Below are 27,212 nucleotides of genomic sequence, written 5' to 3' on the forward strand. Positions count from 1 at the left end.
AAAAACAAACGTAAAAAAAAAAAAAAAAAGATTCTCTCCTTCTCCCCCTGCCAACGCCCCCCCCAAATAAATACATAAAAAATAAATTTCTGCCCTGCACTGTACAACTTATGCCCATGTACCAGACTCTGGCACTCTTCTGGTCACTGAGAACATAGTTCACGGTCTCTACAAAGCCAGGGTCAGGCGCTGGTGTGGCCGCACTGGGCCGCCCTCTGACTGAAGACCTCTGGAGGGCCAGGCCTTCCTTTGATTCACGTCCCGGGTGGCCCGGTGGGCGAGCTCAGTGACACTGCCCAGAAAGGCGGCGCGGTCCCTCCCGCGGCCCGCGGATCGGCTGGCTCCCGGGTGGCGGTCAAAGTGCAGCGCAGTACCGGGCGCTCACCTGCTCGCCTCCCTCCACCGCCCTCCTCCGCGCCCCCGGCTGCCGAGCGCCGCTCCGCGATCCCGGGGTGGGCGGTGCGCTGGCTCGCTCCCCCGGGCTCGCCCCGCCCTCCGGCCGCGCGTATTTGAGGCCTGGAGCTGCTCCCTTCCCTGCAGGCCGCCGACCCTCTGAGGTACGTGTGTGCTGTGGGACCCGCCCCGCACGCGGGGGTCTGTCCTCCGCCCCCAGGCCAGGGGAGCGCGGGACGCAGGGTGGAGCGGCCGCGGCGAGTGGCGGGGCTGGGCATAGTCGCGCGGCGGCCGGGGGCTGGCGCGCACCGGGGTGTGGTCGCGCACACGCGCGGGGAGGGGCGAGGCCGCACGGGGCCGGGGTCGCGCGTGGGGGGGGCGGGGCCGTGAGCCTGGCAGTCCTGGCTGGGCGGGGGTGGGGTGTGAGCGTTTGGGCTCGGGTTCTCTTGAGACGTCCGGCGGCCTGGCGGACAGTGACGCCATCTGGTGAGCTGTGCATGGCCGCCTGGACCGGGACCCGCAGCCCCGCGCCCGCAGTGGAGGAAGCGGGAGCGGGCATGGGGACAGCGCCGAGCGTGCGGAACTGCTGCGCTGGGTCCCAAGGCCACAGGTGACCTCGCGCGGTCCCTCGCCACAGGTGACTTCGCCTGTCTGTCGGCTGCAGGGGACCCGGCCCGCCCCGCGGCCTAGGCCCGCGGGGCGCCGGGCGTTGGGAATCCGGTGAGGGTGGGGGGCGGTGCTGGAGGCCCCAGAGAAGGCCAGGGGTCGTGCGAACGGCGGCCGGATTCTGGCTTCCCTGCGCCTTGGGCTTCCTGCCCACCGGTGTGGCCTGTGCTCGCTCGGGTGCTTCGCAAATTCCGCAGCACTTTCCAGGTCACTCAGGCCTGCAGAGATGCTTGTGAGCATCATTCCAGATCTTGTTACTTCTGTGTTTTTTCATTAAATTCCCCGCAGGCCAAATATTCCAAGATGTGGTGTCTAAGGGGCTAAGAGGACATGGTAGAAATTTTAATCATACTTGGGGCTAGTACGCTACATGAAATTGGCACATAAGTTACTTTCTTTCCCCCTTTTTCCCCATAAAGCTCAGTTTTAGAAATGAGAAGTATGGGAAATGGACAGTCACATGCCGCCAGGAATAAATACCTAGATGCCAGGGGGGAACTGGGTCAGTATTGGCACTTTCACTCCTTGGGTCTGTACAGCTGTACCCGAGGACAGGAATATGACCGACCGGAGGCTGCCTGCTTCTTCCCAGGTGTGGTTTAGGACTGACGTGGTGAGGTGAGAGGGCAAAAGTAACCTTTGGATTCAGGTCCTTCAGCATTGTATTGCTGAGTTAAGAAATGTGCACTGTGGTTAACATGAATGAAGCTGTTATCAGTATTATAGGGGTGTGACCCAGTAGTTCATGACTACTTTTGAGTGATTGTAGCCTTTCCTTTATGCCATCACAGAGAAAGGGTACAATTTTAGTCATCAACTAACTATTTAGTCATCAACTACAATTTAGTCATCAACTAACTATTTAAAATTATATGAGGCCATTTCCAATCCAAGGCATCTTATTATAATTCAGCATATACTATATAGTTCACTCCACCTGGAACAGTAGAGTGAAATTAGAATGAATGGAATCACCATTCTTTTCTGTTTATACTAAGAGCACCCTACATCGCACTTGGTGTTTGCTGTAAGATCTGGAGGAAGACCACACATCTTACATTTCCAAGGTTGCTGACCTGAGATCAGGCCTAGACATCAGAAGAAAGGAAATAGTGTATAATTCTATCCATTTGTTGAATACCCATTGGATGCCAGACATTATTTAATCCTCACAGTAAACCTGTAAATAGAAGGAATCATGTCCTGTTTACATACTGGAGAAATGCTGTTCAGAAAAGTAAAACACACACAGTATACCAGATAACATATGTAGGGACAAAGCAGAAGCCCAGGTCTACGTTAAGCCAATCTTTAAATGGTTAGATTTTGTAGGAAATTAAGGCATCCTTAATCCAAGAAGACAAGAAGCACAAACAGTGACACTTTAAAAAATTAATACTCAATCGGTTGAATCAAATCAATTGTGAACATTAATTGCTCAGAGTTACTGATGGTACTACAGGGAAAAATAATGGTGCAAGGATAGATTTGTTAGATTTGTTTTATACACACACACTCATATATGAAATTGTTCATTAATAAAACCTTAATATCCAGTTTTTATGTTCCTGGATCCCACATTCTCAAGGTTGGAGGCTCCAGTACCTGGAAAGGCAGGGCTGAAGTGTAGGGTTGCAAAATGGGGTTTTTTTAGAACATGTGTTGACAGGTCTATTAGACCCCACCTGCTGTCCCTGACCCTGGCAACCAGGCAGCCACCCTCCCTGCCCTACCAGCCACCCACAGGAGATCAGGTTTCACCCAAAGAGGATTTGATGCTCAAACTCAGGGACTGCCAGGCACTGGGTTGAAACGAGGGATTACAGATCCAATAGAAATTCCCTGGCCCTACCCAGCTTGCTTCCAGAACACACCAGCAGCCAGACCAGGGGGTTCCTCCATTTGCTGGACAACCACAACAAAAGCAGCTGATCCCTTGAGCACACTGCATCAAAGCCCCCAGCTGACTTCCTCCCCCTATAAACAATTGCCAACATTGTTTTGTGTGTTTTCCTCTTAAATGTGACAGATACCCAAGGATTGCCAGGCATTTGTGAGAAGCCTATGTATGAAATAGACCTAAATAAAATAAAGCAAACACCAACCACAATAACAAAAAAGACTCCAGAGAAAGAGAGATGGTGTAGGGAGCAGAAGATAACTCACTAAAACTGTAATGATATTCTCCAAGGAACTGGAATAGAGGGCTGTAAAGAAGGAACAGCAGAGAACAAGAAGTCCTTTGAAATTAAAAATAAAATGGCTGAAATTAGAAAATTATCAGTAGAAATATTAGAAGATAAAGTCATGGACCTCTTCCAAGAAATGGAACAAAAATGTCATTGTGATGGAAAATGCAAGAGAGGGAAGATCAGAGTAGAGCTTTCTACCTCTGCAGTAAGCTGACTTGCCAATCCCAAAGTGTCATACAAATACCTTCTTCTGTGTGTGCTGTGACATGAAGGCACTTAGGTAATATCTGATGAGACCAGTCCAAGATTTCTAGGACCTGACTACTCGGGGATACAGAAAAAGAGAACAGAGTCAGTCTGGAGGGAACTAACAAGTGCCTTAAAATTTTCCCCAGAGAGGAAGGAAAATTTGAATTGCTAGATTGGAAGGTCCGACCAAGTGCACAGCAAAATAAATAAACTGGGCCCATCTTAAGGACACATTGTGACATTTTAGAATATCAGGGTTAAGGATAAGATTTTATGAGCTTTTTAAGAATGGAGACGTGGGGAAGGAGGGATGGAACTGGGGTCAGAATGTCATCAGACTTCCCAACAGCAGAGCTGAAGGAAAGCAATGTAGCAATGTGTCAGAAATTTGGAGGTAAAATGCTGTGCAGCTCATTCCAGACCCTGCCAAACTGTCAATTAAATGGAACGATAAAGACTTTTGGACATGCAAGAAGCCAAAATATATGTATTCTATTTTGAAAAACTATTGGACAATTTGCTTCATCAAAATAAGGGAGTAAACCATGAAGTAAGAAGACATTGGGGTCCGACACAAAGGATACTGTTGGCAAAGAGATCTCTCAGAGAGAGAGCAGTGTGGCATGCGGGAGAGCGGTGTGTCCAAAACGTGGCTGATAAGCAGTGGTATCAATACATGAGTATAATGAAAGAGCAGGGTGGTACAGTGGCAGCCCGGATGAATGCCTCTAAGTGTGATTATGCTTTAGAAAAGCCAAGTGTATAAAAACTTTATGTGGCAGTCTCATTTACATCATGGCCACATTTGGGACCTGAAAGGAAACATCTCTCCAGCTTTGTTGCTGATGTGGCCCAAACAACAGCACCAAAACTCACATACTCCTTGAAGATTCAGATTTTGTACTTTACAATGTTTCTCCATCAAAAGAAACCAGGAGAGGGGCTGATACCTCAGGTCTTTGGACTGGAAAAAAAAATCAAAATGGGTTGGTAAGAACTAGGGTTGTTGCCCCAGAGCAATGATGTTTGAGATCAACATGTCATGATAAAGGAGTCAATTTAAAGAGACCTCCCACTAGTCCAGTTAGGGCAGTTTGAACACCAAGAAGAAAACTGAGATCAGCTAATGCATTGTTTGTAAAAATCCCTGAGGCTATTAATAACTTCAAATGAGGCAGACAAAATGAGCTTTAAAAAGGCTCACAGAGGGGCACCTGGGTGGCTCAGTCATTAAGCGTCTGCCTTCGGCTCAGGTCACGATCCCAGGGTCCTGGGATCGAGCCCCGCATCGGGCTCCCTGCTCGGCGGGAAGCCTGCTTCTCCCTCTCCCACTCCCCCTGCTTGTGTTCCCTCTCTCGCTGTGTCTCTCTCTGTCAAATAAATAAAAATAAAATCTTAAAAAAAAAAAAAGGCTCACAGAGGGGCGCCTGGGTGGCTCAGTCGTTAAGCGTCTGCCTTCGGCTCAGGTCATGATCCCAGGGTCCTGGGATCGAGCCCCACACTGGGATCAAGCCCCACATCAGGCTCCCTGCGCAGTGGGAAGCATGCTTCTCCCTCTCCCGCTCCCCCTGTTTGTGTTCCCTCTCTTGCTGTGTCTCTGTCAAATAAATAAATAAAATCTTAAAAAAAAAGGCTCACAGAAATGTCAGTATTGTTTCAGGAAATGCTGTGTGATGATTGTTAATGTAAAAAGTTCTGTTATCCCAGGTTCCTAGGCTAACAAGCACAGTAGTTACACAAGCCAAACTAAGGCCTAAAATTTAAGCTTATAGCCAAGTTATACAACCCAGATAGAGGAAAACTCAAATAATACCTCATTTTAAGGAAGGACACTGGGTTACAAGGAATTGAAAGTTGGTGTTTGCCTTAGGCCTTGTAAAACCCCAGAAAAGGGGGAAATGAAGCTCAAAATTCCCCCACATACTGGAATGTACTTGTCTACCAGAGAGTGAGTGCCGAGCTCCCAAGGAGCTGCTGGGACCTCACAGTGACCAAGAACCAGGCTCCTTGTGTGGGGAGAGGCTGGTCCCTTAAGATTGATTGAGCCCCAGAGAACCATTAAAATGAGCATTACTGTCACCTTAGGAAATGTATAAGATATAACAAAGATAAAATACGTTAAATCCATGGTGTTAATACCTTCGTGCTAGACTTAAGCACAGGTGTAGAGATGATTTTTGTAACCACTGTAATGCTTTGTGTGTTCTTAAACCTGTTCGAAAGTCTTAGGTGATCCTAGCTTACTGGACTTGTAAGTCTTGATTTAGAAGGTTTATCAAAGTCTAAATGATTACTGAGGTTTGGTTTAAAAAAATTTTTTTTAAAGATTTTATTTATTTACTTGAGAGAGAAAGAGAGTGAAAGAGAGGGAGAGAGAGAGATTGCGCACGAACCAGGGGAGGGGCAGAGAAGCAGACTCAGTGGGGACCCCAATGTGGGGCTCGATCCGATCCCAGGACTCTGGGATCATGACCTGAGCCTAAGGCAGACGCTGAACTGACTGAGCCACCCAGGTGCCCCTATGAACCCTATTTTAAACTGATAATAACTTCAATAGAATTCATATACTTTACATTTTCACTTCTTCTCCCTCTCACATTATAGATAATTGCTGTTTCAACTAACATATTTTTTATGTTGAGTAACTAATAACAGATTATTATATTTATGGATTTTTTTGCTACATTAATCTTTTTTTTGTTTTGTTTTTAACTTTTAAACTAGGGTTGTAAGTGAGTTATGTACCACTGTGACCATGTGGCAGAAGCTGACTATGACTACATATTTACCATTACCAGTGAGATTTATTCTACCTTTTTGTGTTTTTATGTTAGTGTTCTTTTACTCCCACTGGAAGAGTTTTAGCATTTCTTGTAAGGCAGGTCTGGTGGTAATGAGATCCCTCAGCTTTTGTTTGTGTGGGAAAGTCTTTATCCCTTCTTTGTTTCTGAGGGAACATAGAATTCTTAGTTGACAGTTTTTGGTTTTGGGTTGTTTTTTTTTTTTTTTCAGTATTTTTAATGTCATCCCATTCTCCCCTGGCCTGAAAAGTTTTTGTTGAGAAATCTGTTTATAGTCTTACTGGGGTTCCTGCAAGTATATAACTTCTCTCTTTTCTCTTGCTGCTCTTAAAATTCTTTCTTTGTCTTTTGACAATTTAATTATGATGTGTCTTGGTGTAGCCCTATTCATGTTCAACCTGTTTGGGGTCCTTTGGGCCTCGTGGATGCAGACATCCATTTCTCTCCTCAGGTTTTGGAAGTTTCCAGCCATTGTTGCTTTAAATGAACTCTCTGTCCGTTTCTCTTTCACTTCTCCCTCTGGAATTCTCATAGTGCAAATATTGTTTCTTTTCATTGTGTCTTATAATTCCCATGGACTTTATTTGCTGTTTTTCATTTGTTTTTCATTTTGTTTCTCTAACTGAATAATTTCCAGTGTCTTCCAGATCACTGATTCTTTTGTCTGCATGATCAAGTGTACTTTTGAAACTTTTGAATTCTTTGGTTCAGTTATTGTACTTTCAACTCTAGGATTTCAGTTTTTTGGGATTTTTTTGATGGTTGTTATTTCCTTGTCAGACTTCTCATTTCGATCCGCATTGTTTTCCTAATTTTGTTTAGTTGTATGTCTGTACTTTCTTTTAGTTCACCTTAGCTACCTTAAGAGGATTATTCTGAATTTGTTTTCTGACAGTTCATAAATCTCCATTTCTTCTAGGTCTGTTATTGGAGCTTTATTAGTTTCCTTTGGTGGTCTCCTACTTACCTGATTTTTCAGGATCCTTGATTCCTTACGTTGGTATCTACGCATTTGACTAATGGGGTTCCTCTTCTAGACTTTACAAATTTGTGTTGGCAGAGAGAGTTCTTCACCCATCCGCACAGCTGGGTTTCTGGATACATCTGCCTCTAATGTTTTTGGGCAGGTGGGGCCTGTTACTATGGTCAATTTTGAGGTTAGGCAACTGTTCGAGCTCTGAAGGTGGAGATGGTGGGTTGTGCCACTGGCTGAGAATGGTTGGGTAGGACTACAGTGAGGTTATCGGATGGGCTCAGCAGTTGCTTGGATTTTCTGGTCTGGCTTACTAGAGGGTCAGGACTGGGTACTATACTCAGTAGCAGCTGGGGCTCTGAATTAGCTTTCCTGCCCTGGCAGGGCAGCAGGATAGGACCCTGGGCCCATATAGCTTTGGGGATCTGAATCAAGCCAGAGTGTGCACTGAATTCCCTGATTAGGTGAGGCGACCAGTTTCACTCTGCAGATGGGGGAAGCCATGGGCTGTACTCTCTGTTCAGGTGCCACTGGACATAGGGATGTTGAATGGGCTACAGAGCTTCTCATGGGCTCTAGGTTCCCTGTGTGGACGGGCTGAAGGCTGTATTCAGCAATGAGTGGGTCTATGAATTAGATTCCCTGTTCCAGTGCAGTGGGAGAAGCAGCTCTAGAGATGGTAGAACTCTTTGTTGTCTTAACTCAAACTGATCCACACCCCAAGTTCCCTGCTGAACAAGACCACTGGCTTTTCTCTGTAAATTCTCAGCTCTGTCTGTCCTTCTCTTGGTTCAACACCACTGGGCTGCACAGCTCCCAGGGGTTGTCTCCAGGCCTTCTGTTCAGATGGGGCCGGAAGACCCTCTCCACGGCAGGTCAGGCTATGGTTTAGCTACCTTGCCCAGGTGGGAAAGGGAAGGCTGCTCCAGGCTACTCTCCATTTCCCAAACAGGCTGTCTGGTTGGGAGAGTCCTGGGGCTACCCTCAGCCCTCTGTGAATTAATCCCTCTGCCTCCATACCTGGTACTGGTTTTGCTGTGGGGACAGTCAGCTCTCCCTGCCCGCCTCTCAGCTCGAGCACCACAGGGCAACACAGCTTCCAGAGTTGTCATCAGGCCTTCTGGGCAGATGGGGCTGGAAAGCACTCTCCACAGTGGGTGGGGCTATGACTCAGCATGTTGCCTGGACACAGGCAAACCGGGCTCTAGGGCTGGCAATCTCCTAGTTTGAGGATCTGAATCAGGAAGATTTCTACCCCAGCGTGTTCCCTGGTCAGAGCGCACCCCTGACTTAGTTCTACAGATGAGCAAAGCCTCTGCATGGGACTACTGGCTGGACACTGCAGGTATGAACTTGGTCTGCCAAGATTCATGTGCTGGTTGTTGCAAGCCCCTCCCCTCTTCTCCATCACAGATGCCCAGTGGTTGAGCCCTGCAGATTCCCCTGCAATCTCTGTAGTGCGAGATCAGAGTAGGGGCTGCTGCAAAACAACCCAAATGCTGAGGGAGGCCGGTTGTCTCCCCTGGGTTCTCTTTTCCCACTGGAGAAACTGGAGACTCGGGGGAGACCCTTCCACATGGTGCTGCACTGTCCTGGGGGGCAGGGGGCAGTATGGTGAATGGGTAGCTTCTCCTCTTACTTGTCTAATGCAGCCTGTCTTTAGCTTCACCCCATGTTCTAGGATTCTCTCACTGGTGTCTTGTTAGTTCTTCTTGTGAGGGGGAGTGAAGACAGGAACGACCTATGTTGCCATATTGGTCCATGCATGGTATTTGCATCAGTAACTCTGAGTTTTACCTTTAATTAAATCCCTAGATGTGGAATTTTTGGTTCAGGCAATAAGAATGTTTTCATGACATTTTTGTCTTCCTTCCTTTATTTTTTGTATAATTCTAAATTACACTCCGGAAATAGTGGTATACCAATTTATAGCATCGTTTACACAGAATAGGAAGGAATACCTATCTTAGTCATTGTTGGAAATGAATGGTTTTTGAACTTTCAAAAATTGTGATTTGAAAATGTATCTTTAATTTGCTCTCCACCTCTCCTTTTTTTTTTTTTTGGAAGTCAGTATGCCGTAGTGATTAAGAGAATGAACTCCAGAGCCACCCAGACCTGGTTTCCCGCCTTCACCCTGCTACTCGTATAGCCTTTGGACCACAGGGGCAAGATCAGAGAGCTATATGAGCAATTCCTTTGCTTGTCAAATGCTGATATTCTCAACCAGCTTTATACAGTTGTAAGAGTCTTTTAGGAAAAGTGCTAACGTAGGTCCCAGTGTGTAGTACATACTCAAAAAGGGATATTTATTAATCTTTCTGAAGTTAAAGCTTTTTAATCTAGTTGTTAGTTATAGTTCCTGTTTGGGGAACAAAGGAACTGTTTCTAATATTTTATCATCAATGATCATCACATTAAGGAAGTATAGGAAGTGTCATTTCCTATTTGTTTCAAGGACGTTTATTATGAGTGGGCTATTTAGTTATTTCATGATTGACATATTTTCTGCTGTAAGACTATCCTGCATATCTGGGATAAACCTATGAGGCATCAGTGATTTCATGTTTCTTTTTTATTTAGCTATTCTTATAGGATGTGGGTGGAATTTTATCTTTGGTGGCTATCAGTCATTTGCAGCTGAGAACTGGAAGCTATTAGACTTCACTGTGGGCTTTGAAGAGTGAGCCACACTTAGTTGACAATTAGTAGGCGTTGACGATGGAAGGGAAGACAGATTATCTGGCACGTCCTCTTCCTCATACAGGGAGCAGAAATCAAGAACATATTTAGAGTCCATGAGCTGGGATTGTAAACCTCATCTCCCTCCTGACTCGTGCCTTTTCCTCTGAATGTCCTGGCTTGTTCTTCCCAGGGCCAGTATTTAAAACAAGAAGACTGGAGCTGTTTTATGTTGAGGAACTACTGGTCTTTCAACTTTCTTTTTTTAAAAAATATACTTTTAAATCTTTCAGCTTTCTCGATTCGCTGAGGGGCTGTGTAGCCTGTCAGTGGGGGCTGAGCCATCTTCGGGGCAAAGTCAGAGGTGCCCCTGTCCCCAGGCAAAAGGAAGATTAGTGTGGCGGGGGACCCACAGACACCTGAGTCCTAACATTTGATTGTATCAGGAATGCTTGGGACTTTGCTTCTTGTCCTGTGGTACCTCCTCTTACCTAGTTCTTCATTCTTAAACCTGTTTTAACAGTTGTTTCGTTTAAAATTGGTAAGCAGGGAGCATTTGCTAATATAAAATCCAAATAAACAGTATAACTTCACATCAGTTTCGTATAATGGCTACTTTTGTTTATGTTTTTTTTGGTAAAGATTTTATTTTATTTTGAGAGAGAGAGAGCAAACATGAACAGGGGGCAGGGGCAGAGGGAGAGAGAGAAGCAGACTCCCCTCTGAGCAGGGAGCCCCATGCGGGACTCAATCCCAGGACCGTGGGATCATGACCTGAGCTGAAGGTAGATGTTTAACCAACTGAGCCACCCAGGCGTCCCCCATTTATTTTGACAGAGAGAGAGAAAGCGAGAGAGGGAACACAAGGAGGGGGAGTGGGAGAGGGAGAAGCGGGCTTCCCGCTGAGTAGGGAGCCCAATGCAGGGCTTGATCCCAGGACCCTGGGATCATGACCTGAGCCAAAGGCAGACGCCTAACCAACTGAGCCACCCAGGGGCCCTACTTTTGTTTATGTTGATGTTCCCAAAGCCCTGCAAAATCCTGAAGTTATTTCTGTATCATCATACAATCAGTTGTATTCAGGAGAATTTTAGTAATGTGTATGTTCTATTGTCCTTTCATCAGAAATTGGAAATTTAAGATATGTATGGAAAGTCTGAGCAAACCAGTGCCCCAACTTTTCTCTATAATGAATAAAGAAGAGTTTGAAAACAAAATGTTTAAACAAGGACAGTAAATAAAATTTATCAGGCATATTCGTTATAGTATTAGTTTTCTGCGGCTCTTATAACCCAACACAAACTCAGCATATTTACTTTCTCATGCTTCTGGAGGCCAGAAGGCTGGCAGGTTTCATTGAGCAACACTGGGGTGTTGGCAGGGACTTGCTCCCTCCAGAGGCTCGAGAGGAGTGTCTGTCTTGCGCCCTTTCCAGCTTCTAGACTTGCGGCTCTCCCATCCCTTGCTTGTCTCCTATTCCTCCAGTTTTCAAGCCACAGGGTAGCGCTTTCCTTCTGTCCCCACATTGCTTTCCTCATTGGTCGCATCCCCCTCTGCCCACCCCTCATTAGGATACACGTGATGACATTTAGGGTCCACTTGAATAATCCACGATGATCTCCCCATATGGAGATCCTTCCTTTAATAACATCTACAAGGTCTCCTTTGCTATATAAGGGAACACTCGCATGTTCCAAGGGTTGGGATGGGGGCATCTTTGCTACCTGTATTCAGCGGACCACAGTTATAAACGGAAAGGCATGCTTGGTGAAGAATGGGTTAACTCCCCATTCTCTTCACTGGGTCTTTCAATTAGATTTGTCCTTCCCTGTCCCTTCTACTCCACAAAATATCTAGTCTCTTGTTTTCCTTTCCTTGTTCTGTCGGTTCCCACCCACAGCTCAGATGAGTCATTTCCCCAATCTCTGACTGGGGAAATGGGAGTCTGGTAAATATTTGTAAAGATACCAGAGCAGGCAGGTGCTGCTTCCCCCAGAGTCAGCTCCTCCCTGGCCTACTGCTGCGTCTGCAGCTATCTGATGGAGGGGCCCTTGGCTGCGTCTTGCCTTCTCGCCTGCTCCTTTGTCCTTCCTGAAGTAGGGACATCCAGAGCTGCAGTGCAAAGACAGGGTGTTGGCCCTGAGTTCAGCCTTAGCTATTCAGTTCCTTAGCTTGGATTTATCACTTCACCTCTGTGACCTTCAGATCCCCCGTCATAAAATGGGGAGTCGATAACAGGTCTTTCTAAAGATCATACCCACCGCATCCCAGACTGCCCACAAGTATTCCTATTCTGGACCCTGCCTGGGCCACCGGGGTCATGGCCACATGCCCTCCATGCCTGACATGTGCAGTCTGACCCCTGGCCCCTGAGGCCTGTATGCAGGGGTGGCCATGGGCACGGACCTGCTGCCACAGGCCCTTGTCGTCCAGAACAAGGGGCAAGAAGGCCTGGGCCTGGGGCAGCAGGGGGTCTGGGGAACATGGCCATAGATTTGGGCCTCGACACAAGCAGAGGCTTCATAGAAGGAGAATTGAAGGTCAAAAGTCCTTGTTTTTAAGGCTTTCATACATCTTTCCATGTGGTTCGATTTGTCTTTTATCTTTAGGCTTCAGGTTATCTTAAAATGGAGTCCTCCCACATTATAAAAACATTCAACCATCTTTTTTTTGTGTAACCTTGTAGTTGGATTGATTATTTTGAATGATTAAATGATACATACAAACCCACACAACACACCAAACAATAAGAACTGGAAGCAAAAGCCTGTAATAACTCCTTTCCCAAACCGACCCCCAGGCAGTAACTTCGGTAAGCTGTCAGGTGTGTAACCTTTCACACTTCCTCTGTGCTCCCAGGTAAGTGGGTACGTAGCAGTCCCCACTGCCTTTTCCCCCCACACAACAGGATTATATTATTAATATCATTGTTCAGTTTTCTTTTTCACTTAATATTAGAAGCACAGAAAATAATTTTGAGGGCCCCAAAAAGAAATAGAGTTTTGTGTATGTACCTATTTGCCCACTGAACCAAAGTGGTCACTATTAATAAGAGTGAAATATAGTCAATGTGTAAGCCTATATTTATGTGATACCAATCTTACTGTTTTATTTATTTGTTTGTTTGTTTGTTTAATTTGGAATGTGATACTGATTTTAAAACCGTTCTTTCAGGCTCACCATCATGGATACTCTTTCGGAGGCAAATGGCACCTTTGCCTTAAGTCTTCTGAAAAAGCTGGGTGAAGACAACTCGAAAAATGTGTTTTTCTCACCCATGAGCATCTCTTCTGCCCTGTCCATGGTCTTCATGGGCGCAAAGGGAAACACAGCAGCCCAGATGTCCCAGGTACGTACCCGAAGCCATTTCTGGGCAACAGTAAATGCTGTTCATTTGTCAGTTGAGCTGGTCTTCACTTTCACCTCCAGGATTTGCTCCTGACACGTCCCTCTGCTGGTGTTGCGGGATGGGGACAGAGTTGCCAGGTGACACGTTAGCCCTGAGCGAGCGAGCACCCTGGAGTGGTGCCTGGGATCTTTGAGGGAGGAAGTGGTATGCGCCATTTAGAAGGATGAGAGAAGTCACCAGCCCCGACTATGCTTTATACATGAGTTTGAGTTTGTGAGTAGGGATTCAGTCACAGGGCCCATGCTGAGTTCTGTGATATTCTTTGGATGTTGTCACTTGCTTTTCAGTTGTTAGAAATTATTATTTTAATTTTGTCACTGAAGTGTAAAACCTTCTTAGAATGGCACTGGTCAGCCCCTAATGTTTTCAGTGGCATTGCAGTTGTTTGCTGTTGACTAACCAGTACCCTAAACTTCGCAGTGTAAGATGCCAGTTTACTGGGACCTGACTCTGGCTGTGTCGGGGGATGCTTCTGCTCCACTTGGCCCCAGCCGGGTCACTAGTGTGGGGTCTCGGGCCTCCTCTGCGTGTCTCGTTGGCAGGGTAGCCTGGGCTTCCTTATGGGTTGGCACGCAGTTTCCAAGAGGACCAGCTTAAATGCACAAAGGTTTATCAAGCCCTTTCTGTTTCAGGAGTGGCCTGTGTTTGCAGAGATGGGAGGCCTGGTTGGCAGCCTTATTTGCAGACAGACTACAAGTAGTGAGCCCACAGAGCGTGACTTGCAGAGGGGCACCGCTCTGCCTCTACCCCCCCCCCCCCCCAGGAAGTGCCTTTTGTCTTCCATTGGACCAGTCTTCTCTTACGCCCGATCTGTACAGTTCTTAGGCTGAGTTTAGTGTTGTATCCATTTCCCGAAGCCCGGGCACACTGACGTTATGTGTTTGTATTCTGTTTTGGATTTCAGACACTTTCTTTAAGTAAAAGCGGTGGAGGAGGCGATGTCCACCAAGGGTTCCAGTCACTTCTCACGGAAGTCAACAGGACCGATGCTGCGTACTTGCTTAGAACCGCCAACAGGCTCTTTGGAGACAAGTCTTACGAATTTCTCTCAGTAAGTCATACTCACTGTTTTTGACCAAGGAAGTAAAGATGCCAAGGGGGTGGGGAGGAGGGGTCATGAGGTAATAGCAGAAAGCCTGGAGGTTATGAATTCATTCCAGTGGGCAGGAACTTGGCTTTCCATTCACTAACGTCATGCATTCCCTTGAACCCTGCTTCAGTTTTATCTGTAAAATGAGGCTTATCACAGATACCATCCAGATTTTTGTGAAGCTTAAATGAGATAATTATAAAAGAATTAACATGGAGCAAACACAATTCAAGGTGAATTGGCCAAGGGGCGCCTGGCTGGCTCATCAGAAGAGCATGTGACTCTTGATCTCAGGGTTGTGAGTTCGAGCCCCACGTTGGGTGCAGAGATTACTTAAAAATAAAATCTTTAAAAAAAAAAAAGGTAAATTGGCTGAAACAAAGAAGTGATCAAAATGAATATTTCTAATCATTGTTTTCCACATATTGATAATTTTTTGTGCATTGTGACTCGGTCAGCTTTTTACACTTGTAAATATTTTTATCGTTTTTTTCCAGTGCAGAATTTTTACAGAGTTATCTGTCTAATTATACTGGTTCTCTTTATTTATAGTGCTTTCAGGCTTTTTTTTTTTTTTTTTCAAAAACTACTCAAGTAATATGTGAACACATTCTTGTTATACAATGAGTATGTTCTTGTTAGATAAAAATGCAGGTAAGGAAGACAAAGCAAGAGCTCTCACAACCCCTTCCACACCTCATCACTCCCCTCCCAATATAAGAGCTTTTATAGATTTGAGGTGTATCTCCCACACATGGAGAAATCTGTTTGGTGGGGGTTTTCTCTACCTAACGTCGTTATACCATAATATTATTTCATAACTTGTTTCCTTTCACCCAGCGCTGTGTCTGAAAGTCTTTGCATCTTGGGCATCTACCTCTGTTTCACTGTTATCTGCTATTCTTCAGTATGGATGTACTGAAACATACATCGTACACATCATTTAGACAGTGAACATTATTACTATATGTGATCCTGTGCCTCGGGGCGTGTGTTACTCCAAGATGGATTCGTAGAAGGGAGGAAGAGAGTGAAGCTTTGAAGTTACAGCAAATACTGCCAGATTGTCCAAAGTGCTGTGGTCATTTACATTCTCTCCAGAGTATTAGCAGAGTGCTCATTTCCACTCACCATCATTAACACCTCATGTGGTTAACCTCTTAAATTTTGATGATTAATGAGATTGAACAACTTTCCTTATGTTTATTGAATAAGTATCTTTTCTGAGAATTTTCTTTGCACGCTTTTTATTAGGCTATATATTTCTTACTGTTTTTTGAGTTCTCTCTATATTCAGGCCAACAGTCTTATTCTGTGATACGATTTTTTTTCATTATGTTTAAACTTGTTTCAGACTCAAATTGTTTTAAGGTAATTGGAGTAAAGTAAATGTAGTCAAGCGTGAGGTCAAATATTGGCAAGATTTGTTCACCACACTGTGATTTTTTTGCAACCTGTCTTATTTTATCAGTCTTAGGCAATTGTCATCTTTTTATAAGCCCTCAGACGAATGCCGTATCCTCATTCACAGGGAAAGACAAGGAAGCTTAGAGAAACAAAGTGATTTTTTAAGGTCACACAGCTAGTAAGTTGCAGGACCAGTGTTGGTAGCTACTGCGCCATGTTACCTCTGTCATGCTGTCTTGAGGGAGAAACGTGAAATCCTGTAATAGAAAACCAGGCCTGAAAAGGGGGATGAAATATTTAGCCGTAAGCTGTTCGGAAGAAAGATTGGGAAAACATTCTTTTTTTTATATATATATTTATTGGGGACAGAGAGAGAGAGAGAATCACAAGCAGACTCCACGCTGAGCGCAGAGCCCGACATGGGGCTCGATCTCACGACTCCAAAATCATGACCCGAGCAGAAATCAAGAGTCGGATGCTCAACCGACTGAGCCACCCAGTCGCCCCGGGAAACCATTCTGTAGTACACTGGCCACAAATGAGTTATATCAGTCCATTTACTTTCTGTCAGGTTTCCTGCTTTTATGGGGCATGATGTACGTGTTCATGAATGTCATCATCATTTAAAAGACTATATTAACAAGATATAGTTTAAACTTTTTTTGAGAGTTGCTCACCCTCCAAAATGGAGCCCTCCAGTGCGGTAGCCACGAGACACATGTAGCTATTTGCATTTCGGTGTGACTAATTACAATTACAGTTCACTGTTCAGCTCCTCAGTGGCACGGGGCCACATTTCACGTGTTCCGAGCTGCATGAGGCACAGCTTGGGACCACACAGGCTTCGAACATTGCTAACCTCATCACAGAAAGTTGTAGTGGAAGAGGAGTGGCGTGGGGTCGCGCACTTGCCCTGTTGTATGGAGCAGCAGGCCCTGGTTTCCAGTCCATTGTTCTGGAACGTGGAGGTGGTTGTGGCTCTTGCTGTGGGTGGGACTCACATGGCAAACGCGGTGGCTGGCCCGAACCACACTCTCCTAGCCTCAGTCTCCACGTCTCTGTACTTGCCTCACTGGTGTGCAGCTCGTCCCTCACAGAATCCAGCAATTCATGGTATTTATTTGATATTCAGACCCCTATTTTACCTGGTTTATAAGCTAAGATTAAATGTAGTTGAAAAATGGATTTTCAGTTAATTCCTCGTGCTTACTTGTATGTTGCCCGTGTAAATCATTAACATGGCCAACATTCTGATTGGGCGCGACGAAGTAAGCGTGTGGTAAGTAAGCGAAATAAGTGTGGGTTCCTCCTGCAGCCATGTGATTACCTTGCTCTGTCTCTCCTAGTCTTTCAAAGATTCCTGCCGTAAGTTCTACCAAGCAGAGATGGAAGAGCTCGACTTTAATAACGCTACGGAAGAGTCCAGGGCACGCATCAACACTTGGGTGGCCGAAAAGACAGACGGTGAAAAGACACTGTTACTTTTTCTTAATAGTCTTTTAATCGATCTTACTATCCATTCCTTCACAAGACCATCAAAATGCAAACAGGAATGACAGTTTTCTTTCAATAACTGTAAACTTTTAAAATCTGCCTCTGAAATATGATCAGTGTCTGCTGCTTTTCTCTAGCCCTTCCCTGTTCTCATCAATGCATCTGTGATGTCTGAATATTCAGTACACGTCTTCTAGAACAATCCATATGGTTGTCATTGTTGTTAATATAGTCCTTCTTTTCACAAATACTGTAAAGAAAAAGATCCAGGCTTCATGCTGTACAGACTGCCACACATTACTAGCACATTTGCTCAAGCCCTCCTTCTCCGCGGCCCTTCACTGCGACTCTCCTGGACGCGCACACCGCCGCTCACCTTTCCGACAGTCCCTTACGTGCCTGTCTTTGGTCATAGGTGCCAAGTGTTCCTTTCTGTCTCATTTGTGCATTCATCCCACACGTACTACTTTGTCCATTTTATGTTTTGTTCGAGCGATGGTATTTTTCTTACCAGGGCTTTTTAAGTTTTTGTTGTTGCTGTTGTTTTAAGGACCAGAATCCCCTTACATGGTTATATTTGGGGGACAGTAAACTCCTTTTATCTGTGTATTTCACAAGGAGATTGACCAATTTAAATATTGTCCCTGATGCATGCATCAGGAAACTTTTTTTTTTTTTTTAATTTAAATTCCAGGTAGTTAATGTACAATGTAAGATTAGTTTCAGGTCTACAATATAGTGATTCAGCACTTCTGTACATTCCTCAGCTCTCATCAAGTTAAATGCCCTCTTAATCCCCCTCACCTGTTTCAACCCCTCCCCCGCCCAGGTCCCCTCTGGTAATGGTCAGTTTGTTCTCTATCCATAAGTGTCTCTTTCTTGGTTTGTCTCTCCCTCTCTTTTTTCCCCCTTGCTCGTTTGTTTTGTTTCTTAAATTCCACATGTGAGTGAGATCACGTGGTATTTGTCTTTCTCTAACCATCTTGCAATTCCTTTAGTTCACTGATTCTTTATTTCTTCTTTTCAGGTAAAATTACAGAGTTGCTATCTCCAGGTTCAGTTAATCCAATGATGAATCTGATTCTCGTGAATGCCATCTATTTCAAAGGAAACTGGGATAATCAGTTTAACAAAACGCAGACCATGGAAAGACCATTTAAAGTCAGCAAGGTGAATATTTTGGAATAACAAAGGAGACTCTTGGAACAAGTCCCTGTGTTCACACTGGTTTTTAAAACATGCAAGAAAGCTCACCTCACAAGCTAACGTGTGCCCTGTGCGGCCTCAGGCCGTCGGCAGCCGGGCTCCCCAGTGTGCCTTGCCCTTCTCCTTTGCTGTGTCATCAAAGGTAGCTACATACTCATAGGCTACTGTTGCCAGGTGTTCGGTCTACAATCATAAATCCCATGTCACTTGTCAGGCTTAAGGTCTTTCTCGGCTTTCTAGAACTTTTGAGATAAAGTTTGAACTCCAAATATGGTGTATGAGGCTCTTTGTAGACCCAGATCCTACCCATGTATCCCCATTTCTCTATCTTCATTCCCATCAGTACCTGTATACCCCTTCCTTTCCAGCAGCATCTGGAAGCCTTCCCTGACCATCTTCCCTGGTGGGGATTTCTGTATCCCTCCTCTCAGCAACCGCAGTGACCCCGGATGGTCCTCAGGGCAGCATTGCGGTGGTTGAATGCCCAAGGCCATCTGAGGGCAGATGGCTCTCACCAGTGCCTGGCATATAGTTGGTGCTCAATGAACTGAACAAATGACTGATCTGCAGTCTTCTTTTGATAATAAGGAGAACAAACTCTAATTTTTGTTTAAAAAATAAGCAAACAAAAGGACATGTAGATAAGGATAGACAGTAAGTTGAGCTATCTCCAGCTTTGAAGATGTTATTTGCTGGTGGCCTTATATCTTTTCTGTCACTGAATCTAGTACATTCTTTCTTTTTTACTAATCTCTAATTATAGAGATTTTTGCATATATATCTAAGTAGACAGAATAGATCAGTTACAGCCTATTCTTGATCACTGACCATGAGTTAGATCTTCTAAGCAGACATGAGCCTGAACTTTCAGTTTCTCAAGAAATATATTTTCCTTTGAGCTTTATTCTGAAATGAACTGCCCTATTTTCACCCAGGGAAATGATTTCTCTAAGATGTATATTGGGACTTGATTCATGGGAAGTTCATCTCCCCTAGCAGAGGCCTGCAGGTGGGCCAAGAGTGTATGGGGACCAGCTGGGGACCAGCTCCCTGTCTTGTTGCTCAGCCATGCTTAGCAGGCAGCCTTTGTTCTCTTCATCCTATCAGGGTCAAGGCATGCGCCATCCAGGCGGGAGGGAGGGAGAGGATGAAGGGTGAGAGCAAAAGCGCTCTCCTTCAGGGTTCTGACATCTTAGTCAGAAAGAGAAGCCTCTCTTCTGTGTCTCATGGGCCCGATTATGTTGTATGGCCTCTGCTGGCTGCAGGGAGGTGAGGACTTCCAGCTTGCTTCCTAATCTCTCCAGTAGAGAAAGGCAAAAGGAGCGCACTAGGTTTTGAGTGCACCAGCCTATTGGGTTGGAGGATTGTGCCTGAAAGTAAACAGATTTTGAGTTCCTATAGATTTTTAAAATTCCTTTATTTCTAAGTAAAATGAAACTTATCTCTGTAATTGTATACTTGATGAATCATTCAGTTACTGAGATTGGACCCTTTTATATTATAAGCCTGAGGGCTTTGGGCCCTGGAGGGGTAGAAGGAGAAATTGCCTCAGGCAAGGGTCAGTGAGCTGCAGCCTGAGGCCAAAGCCAGCCCACCACTTTTTTTTTTTAATAAAGTTTTTTTTTAATTAATTTATTTTTGATGTAGTGTTCCATGATTCATTGTTTGCGTATAACACCCAGTGCTCCATGCAGAACGTGCCCTCTTTAATCCCCATCACCAGGCTACATTTTTAACATATAATGTTTTAATGCAACACAGCCATGCTTATTTCTGTATTTCATGCTGCAACTATAGAGTTGAGTAGTTAGGACAGAAACTGTGTGGTCCATAACGCTGAAAATATATACTGTCTGGCCTGTTAGAGGAAAAGGGTGCTGATGACTCCTGGCCCAGGAGGTGAATGGGGTGCTGAGGAACGAGGGGGCAGGCATGGCTGAGGCCAGCTTGGGCGTGCCTCGGCAAGGCACAGGTGAAAAGCTGAAACAGAAGTTTCTTCCGTGTGACGCAGAGAAATGTGCTTCCCCAGAGAACCGGGGACTGCAGCGTGGGGCTTGCATGCCAGTCAGGAGCCAAGGAGGGCTGCTGGCTAGGATGTGGTCACCGTCCCTGGGTCTTTCTTACCGCCTAGCTGGGGACGCATCGGTGACAAATGCATTCTTCTCCTAGTAGGATGTGTTCATTTTGCCTGGTCCTTTCAGTCTTCTGGTCCTTTAGTTGTCGATCCATTTATTCAGCAGATGCTGCTTGAGGGCCAGGCGTGGTGCCCGGTACCATCACAGTGGGCAAAACCCGTGACGCGTCCCTCTCATGAAGCTGCCGTTTTCCTGAGGGGAGACCGTGAGCGTACCTGGGAAAACGGGAGTGTATGAGACAGTGGTAGTGATCCAGAGACAGACACAGAGGAAGGATCCAGCCTGTGGCCGGGAGTCTGGTTTCAGGTTACGGTGTTCAGGTCTTTGCACTGAGCAAAGACCAGAACAACGCAAGGGCACGCGCCGCCCAGGTTCTGGGGTCGGGCGGGCTGAGTTTGCCCTCAGAAGCATCCAGGGGCCCCTGTGACTGCAGCAGACAGGCAAAGGGAGATGGCAGCAGAGAGCATGGGGGACAAGCTTTTGTCACATCACAGGTGTCTTTAAGGACTTCTGCTTTTTTACTCCCTTGGAATAGAGGGGGAGCCACAGAAAGGTGTTCCAAGACTAATTTGATCTCATTTATGTTAATACTTTAAAAAGCAGAGCCATATGACTTGCTAATGAGTCTACTGTGGGGTGAAAGACAGGAGTCAGGGATACTCCAGAGTGTTTGACAATGGGGTGAATGGCATTGCTGTCATCTGAGCTGGGGAACATGGTAGATGGAGCGGACCTGAAAGGGACTGTGAGGAGACCAGTGTGACATGCGACATTGTAGGTTCCTTTACTGTCCAAATGCAGGGGCCAAGTAAGCAGTAGGATACGGGGGAGTGTAACCTATCTGGAGGACAGGGGAGAAGTCCCAGCTAGAAGTATACGTTTGGGAATTCTGTTTAAAGTCACAAGATTGAGATCACTGAGAGACCAGCAGTGTAAGGACTGAGCCCTGAGTACCCCAGTGTTTAGAGGTTGAGGCAACAGAGATGGGCCGGCAGGAGAGGGGGCCGGTGCGGTATTCCAGAAGCCAGCCAAGGAAGTGCTTGTAGAAGCCACACTGGCCAGGTCTGTCGATTTGTCCAGTGTGTCCAGTGGGTCTGGTTTCAACTTAATGTTTATCTGTTTCCTTGATAGAATGAGGAGAAGCCTGTGCAGATGATGTTTAAAAAATCTACCTTTCAAATGACCTATATAGGAGAAATATTCACCAAGATTCTGGTGCTTCCCTATGTGGGCAAAGAGCTGAACATGATCATCATGCTTCCAGATGAAAACACGGATTTGAGGACGGTAAGGAGCGCTGAGGGGCAATGGCGCCTGCTGGCAGGGTCCACGGGCCTGCTCCGAAGCTCGCATGACATCCCGTTGCCGTTCTGCCCCCCTCGTCCTGCACCGCCCAGAGCACTCACAGCCCTGCAGATGGTTCTGTTGGGCAGCACTGTTCTAGATCTGAAAATCTTCAACTCTCTTCTTCTAGGTGGAGAAAGAACTCACTTATGAGAAATTCACAGAGTGGACGAGGCCAGACATGCTGGATGAAGAAGAGGCGGAAGTGTACCTCCCTAGATTTAAACTGGAGGAGAATTATGACATGGTGAATGTCCTTTGCACTCTGGGCATGACCGATGCCTTCGAGCAGGCCAAGGCAGACTTTTCTGGAATGTCGTCCAGGAAAGACCTGTATCTGTCCAAGGTGGTGCACAAGGCCTTCGTGGAGGTCAACGAGGAAGGCACGGAGGCTGCGGCCGCCACTGCGGCCATCATGATGTTGCGGTGTGCGAGAATCATGCCCCGGTTCTGTGCCGACCACCCCTTCCTTTTCTTCATCCAGCACAGCAAGACCAACAGCATCCTGTTCTGTGGCCGCTTCTCCTCCCCATAAGGTCATGGTCGGCCCCGTACGGAGTCCTCCTCCTTTCTCCTACTGACCCACTTCTCCTGACTCTTCACAGTGTGCCTAGAGTGCAAAGTGACCTTGAGTGACAATCCAAAAATAAAAGGCCCAGTTTGAAACCCCATGTTCTGGACTCCCGTATGTGTGTGTGTTCACGTGTCAAATGTTTCCGGAGATCAGAAACTGCCATTCAGGCAGCTCTGTGGTCACGTTGGCAGGGCCAGCACCGGCCACTTAGCCAAGGCCACTGCTCTGGGAGGTGTCGTCCCATCCAGCCTCACACCTGCTGGGCACTCGGGTCCTCACTTTGGGCAGAATGCGGCTCTCCTGCAGGCACAGGAGGACACATGGGGCCTGTCTCTTCTCTGTTCCGTGGCTCCGTTAGTGAGAGGACAGGGTGACAGCCTGTGGAGCGCCACGGGGAGCAGGGCTCTGAGACCCTCCTCGGCGAGTTCTATCCCAAACATGTTGCAAGCACTCCGGAAGCCAGCACAGAAGCTGGGAGAGTGGTTAACTCAGACCACTGAGAAACCAGCCCCATTGCCCACCCATGTGGCTTCTTCTATCGCAGTCCGCAATCACAGGATCTGTGGTCACATGCGCGTTCAAATGGACAACATACAGTTTCTCTGAACACTTTAAATTGCGACCAGGGGCCAGAGATGATTAGACAGGTTCTGTTCACAGTGGTGGAGTCTAAGACAACTCCCTGAGCTGTAAGTACCGGATGATTTTTTGTTCGACTGCAAGTATTAGAGAAGAGGTGGCCAAGGTTTCTGTGCTAGAAACGTGATCACCGTGCTCAGTGACACTCGAGCCTACTGATGTGTGAGGTTCAATGAGGAGAAGACCTGTGCTGTGTTTTGGGGACAGCCACAAGGACTTCCTCCATGACCTATGTTGATGCGATCAGAGCTTAACTGATGGGATTCGTTATTTCCCTTTAGTTGCTGGTCCACTTTCCCCATTGTGCCCAAGCCAGCAGCTTGGCCTTGGGGAGAGGCTGGGACTGAAGAAACGATGAGTGGCTTGAGAAGAGGAAAGAGGACTAGAGGGGGTTGCTGTTTGGGTGGCTGGCGTCCCCCTCCCTGCCCCCAGCACTGTGCACATTGGCTGCCTGTAATCTCTAAGCAACGAGGTTTCAAGGTGTCTGTCTGCCCTTTCTCTGGAGGAGAACTGTCAGGCCAGATCAGTAGTAAGTCATACAAATGAACACCAGTGCTCCCATCTGCTGGAGACCTATCCCACAGTAAGAACTTACCCATGTCAAAAGTCACAGTGCATGTAGAATAAACACGCTTGCTGCTCTAAGAGCTCTCCCAGAATTCTTTCACTTAGCTGTCAAGTTGCCTTGGAAGGGTCACTCAATATATAATTTTAGTAAAAGGCACAGTCACCTGAATAATTATTCTGTGTCTCATGAGACTGTACCAAAAGACATTTTTTTTTTTTAAATTTTTTAATTAATTTATTTGACAGAGAGAGAGAGCGAGAAAGGGAACACAAGCCGGGGGAGTGGGAGAGGGAGAAGCAGGCTTCCCGCGGAGCAAGGAGCCCGATGCGGGGCTCGATCCCAGGACCCTGGGATCATGACCTGAGCTGAAGGCAGACGCTTAACGACTGAGCCACCCAGGCGCCCCCCAAAAGACATTTCTATTCTGTCGTGCAGTGCTTCTTGTAAGGATCTACAACATAAAATCCCCCCAGGATTTAATTCTAGGAAAGAGTTGGTCTCACCCACTCACAAATGTTTACTGAGCACTTGCTTTGCACTATAGTGTTTTAAACAGACAATTTTATTTGCATTTGATCTTAGCCAAAAGGCTGAGAAGCGATTCAGATGATTTTATTTGATCCTCAGCAATGAATAAACCAGGAAGGATCTGAGCCCCAAAAGGTTAAGTAGCATGAACAAGTTTTTGCAGCCTGCAAAGGCAAGAACCCAGCTCTGGGGTCAGTAGGGATGGAGGCGGCAGAACCTCCGCCTTTTGTGGGGCTGAGTGGAAACCAGGGCTCCCATCAGGACAGCCATCAGCAAAGCAGCGCGGAGAGCAGGAGATGCCCCAGCCTCTAACAGGAAGTCTCATTTCGCTGCTTCTGTTTTCTCATCTGCAAAAGCGGGGCTGGGACATTTCCAGCCCTGAACACACACGAAACTGGACCCCGAACCAGGGCCATGGGTGTGGAGCTAGGGCCGGTGCCGCAGCAGGCTCTAGGAACCTGCGGGGGTGGCAGCCCCTCCAGGAGTGCCAGAGGGACCAGCGTGCTGGGGAGCCCATGCCCCCCCAACCCCTCGATTCTGCTGCGGTTCTCAGAGGAGGGGCCTCAGGGCTGCGGCCTCACTGAGGGTGCAGGCCTTGGACGCCTGGAGAAAGGCCCTGGGCGCAGGGGAGTGGCGGCGGGGGGCGCCCTGCAGAGGCCTGCACCCTCTGCACGCCGACCGCCGGGAGCCCGAGGACGGACCGCAGAGCCTGGGTAGAAGGGGATGGAGCGAGGAGCTCGCGCACCAGCTGATCCTGAGCTTACACGCCGCTGGTGGGCAGCACGGACGGGGCCCCAGGACTAGCGCTCAACGATCCTGGCGGGTGGAGGGCGAAGCAGGGCCCCCGCGGATGGGAATCCCAGCAGGCGGGCTGCAGGAGGTGGGATTTGGACGCACCGATGGAGGCCTGTTGAGTTCCCTTCCTTGCTCTGGTTTCACTGCGTTCCTAAACACCTGTCCACAGGGGACAGGACTCCGAATCCCGCCGCCCGGATCATCTTGAGCAGTGATCCAACTTCCACTGGCTCCAGGTGAGTAGAAGAGCTGCAAGAAATTTACGCTCTAACGTGTTTAAAATAGGTTCCAGGATTGTAGGTGGGTTTTGCTTATTATTATTTGGAGATATATATAGTAATTTAAATTTTTTCTACAATGAACGTGTATTCTTATATAATCGGGAAAATATTATTTAATACTATGTGCAGGAAAGAAAGGCTTTGTTATGTTTAAATATTGTGGAATTGTGTTTGTATGGTATGTGAGGTCTGTTCTTTCCTTTTTAAAAAAAATATAGCTATCATGCTGTGCATTACACCCCAAGATTAAATATTTTTTGAGTTTTTTTTAAGATTTTAAAAAATGTATTAGAGAGGGAGAGAGAGAGAGTGAGAGTGGGGAAGGGCAGAGAAAGAATCCTGAAGCAGACTCCCCACTGATCACAGAGCTGACTAGGGTCTCCATCCCAGGTCGGGGAGATCATGACCTGAGTAAACCAAGAATCTGGGTTCCAACTGACTGAGCCATCCAGGCACCCCAAGATTTATTTCTTATACCTGGAAGTTTGACCATCTTTACCCATTTCACTCACCCCTGCTCCAGCCCCCACCTCTGGCAATCACCAATCTGTTTTTTGTATCTATGAATTTGGGGTTTCCCCCCTTTGTTTTAGATTTTCTACATAAGTGAGATCATAGAGTATTTGTCTTTCTCTGACTTACTTCATTAGCATAATGTTGTCACAAATGGCAGGATTTCCTTCTTTTTTATGGCTGAATAATATTCCTCTGTGTGTGTGTGTGTGTGTGTGTGTCTCACATTTGCTTTATCCATTTAGCCATCAGTGGGCACTTAGGTTGTTTCCATGTCTTGGCTATTGTAAATAATACTACAGTGAACATGGGGATGCAGATATCTTTTTGAGAAACTGATTTCATTTACTTTGATATGTATCCAGAAGTGGAATTACTGGATGATATGGTTTCACCATTTTACAATCCCACTAACAGCGCGCAAGATTCCCTTTTCTCTACATCCTTGCCAACACTTGGGATTTCTCATCTTTTTGATAAAAGCCATTCTAACAGTTATGAGTTGATATCTCATTGGGGTTTTGATTTGCATTTCCCTGATGATTAGTGATGCTGAGCATCTTTTCACGTACCTGTTGGCCATCTATAAGTCTTCTTTGGACATATGTCTATTCAGTTCCTCTGCCCATTTTTTAATTGGATTGTTTGCTATTGAGTTGTATGAGTTCATATATATATATGAGTCCTTATCAGATGTATGATTTGCATATTTTTTTCCCATTTTATAGGTTACCCTCTCATACCTTTTCATACCATTCTATAGGAAACCATTTTTGGTGATGGTGTCCTTTACCATCATGGTATGGAAATTTTTTAATTTGAAGTTGTCCCACTTGTTTGTTTTTGCTTTTGGTGTCAAATCTAAAAAGAGTCATTGTCAAGACCAATGTCAAGGAACTCATCCCCTGTGTTTTCTTCTAGGAGTTTTGTAGTTTCAGAGCTTACATTTAAGTCTTTAGTTCATTTTGAGTCAATTTTTGTGTATAGTATAAGATAGTGGTCCAATTTCATTCTTTGCATGTGGCTTTCCAGTTTTCCCAACACTACTGAAGAGACCGTCCTTTCCCCATTGTGTGTGTGTGTGTGTGTACATCCCCACTGTATATATAGTCTTGGCTGCTTTGCTGTGAATTAACTGACCATATATGTGTGGGTTTATTTCTGGGCTCTCTGTTCTGTTAATCTATGTGTTAATCTTCTGTTAATCTATTCTATCATTAATTTTTTATCTGTTTTTTTAATCCAATACCATACAGTTTTGATCACTGTAGTT

General features: G+C 46.1%; 1 protein-coding gene across 3 annotated transcripts; it reads left to right on the top strand.

Moving 5' to 3' along the window:
- The first annotated feature begins 398 nt into the window (after positions 1–398).
- On the top strand, positions 399–22,712 carry SERPINB6 (serpin family B member 6). Of its 3 annotated transcripts, none has more exons than XM_045866462.3 (7): positions 399–557; positions 13,131–13,305; positions 14,270–14,416; positions 17,209–17,326; positions 18,384–18,526; positions 21,829–21,984; positions 22,172–22,712. In XM_045866462.3, exons 2-7 carry the CDS (start codon positions 13,141–13,143, stop codon positions 22,574–22,576), a joined length of 1,134 nt encoding a protein of 377 aa, XP_045722418.1. In that variant the 5' UTR covers positions 399–557; positions 13,131–13,140; the 3' UTR covers positions 22,577–22,712. The 3 variants fall into 3 exon arrangements, with proteins under 3 accessions (XP_045722418.1, XP_045722420.1, XP_045722417.1); XM_045866464.3 differs by lacking the exon at positions 399–557 and adding an exon at positions 912–1,030; XM_045866461.3 differs by lacking the exon at positions 399–557 and adding an exon at positions 8,467–8,619.
- The last annotated feature ends 4,500 nt before the right edge of the window (positions 22,713–27,212 follow it).

The sequence above is a fragment of the Mirounga angustirostris genome, unplaced genomic scaffold, assembly GCF_029215605.1.
Source record: "Mirounga angustirostris isolate CCGP_5_RB_7025 unplaced genomic scaffold, mMirAng1.0.hap1 SCAF_8, whole genome shotgun sequence".
In the NCBI taxonomy this organism is placed as follows: Eukaryota; Metazoa; Chordata; class Mammalia; order Carnivora; family Phocidae; genus Mirounga; species Mirounga angustirostris.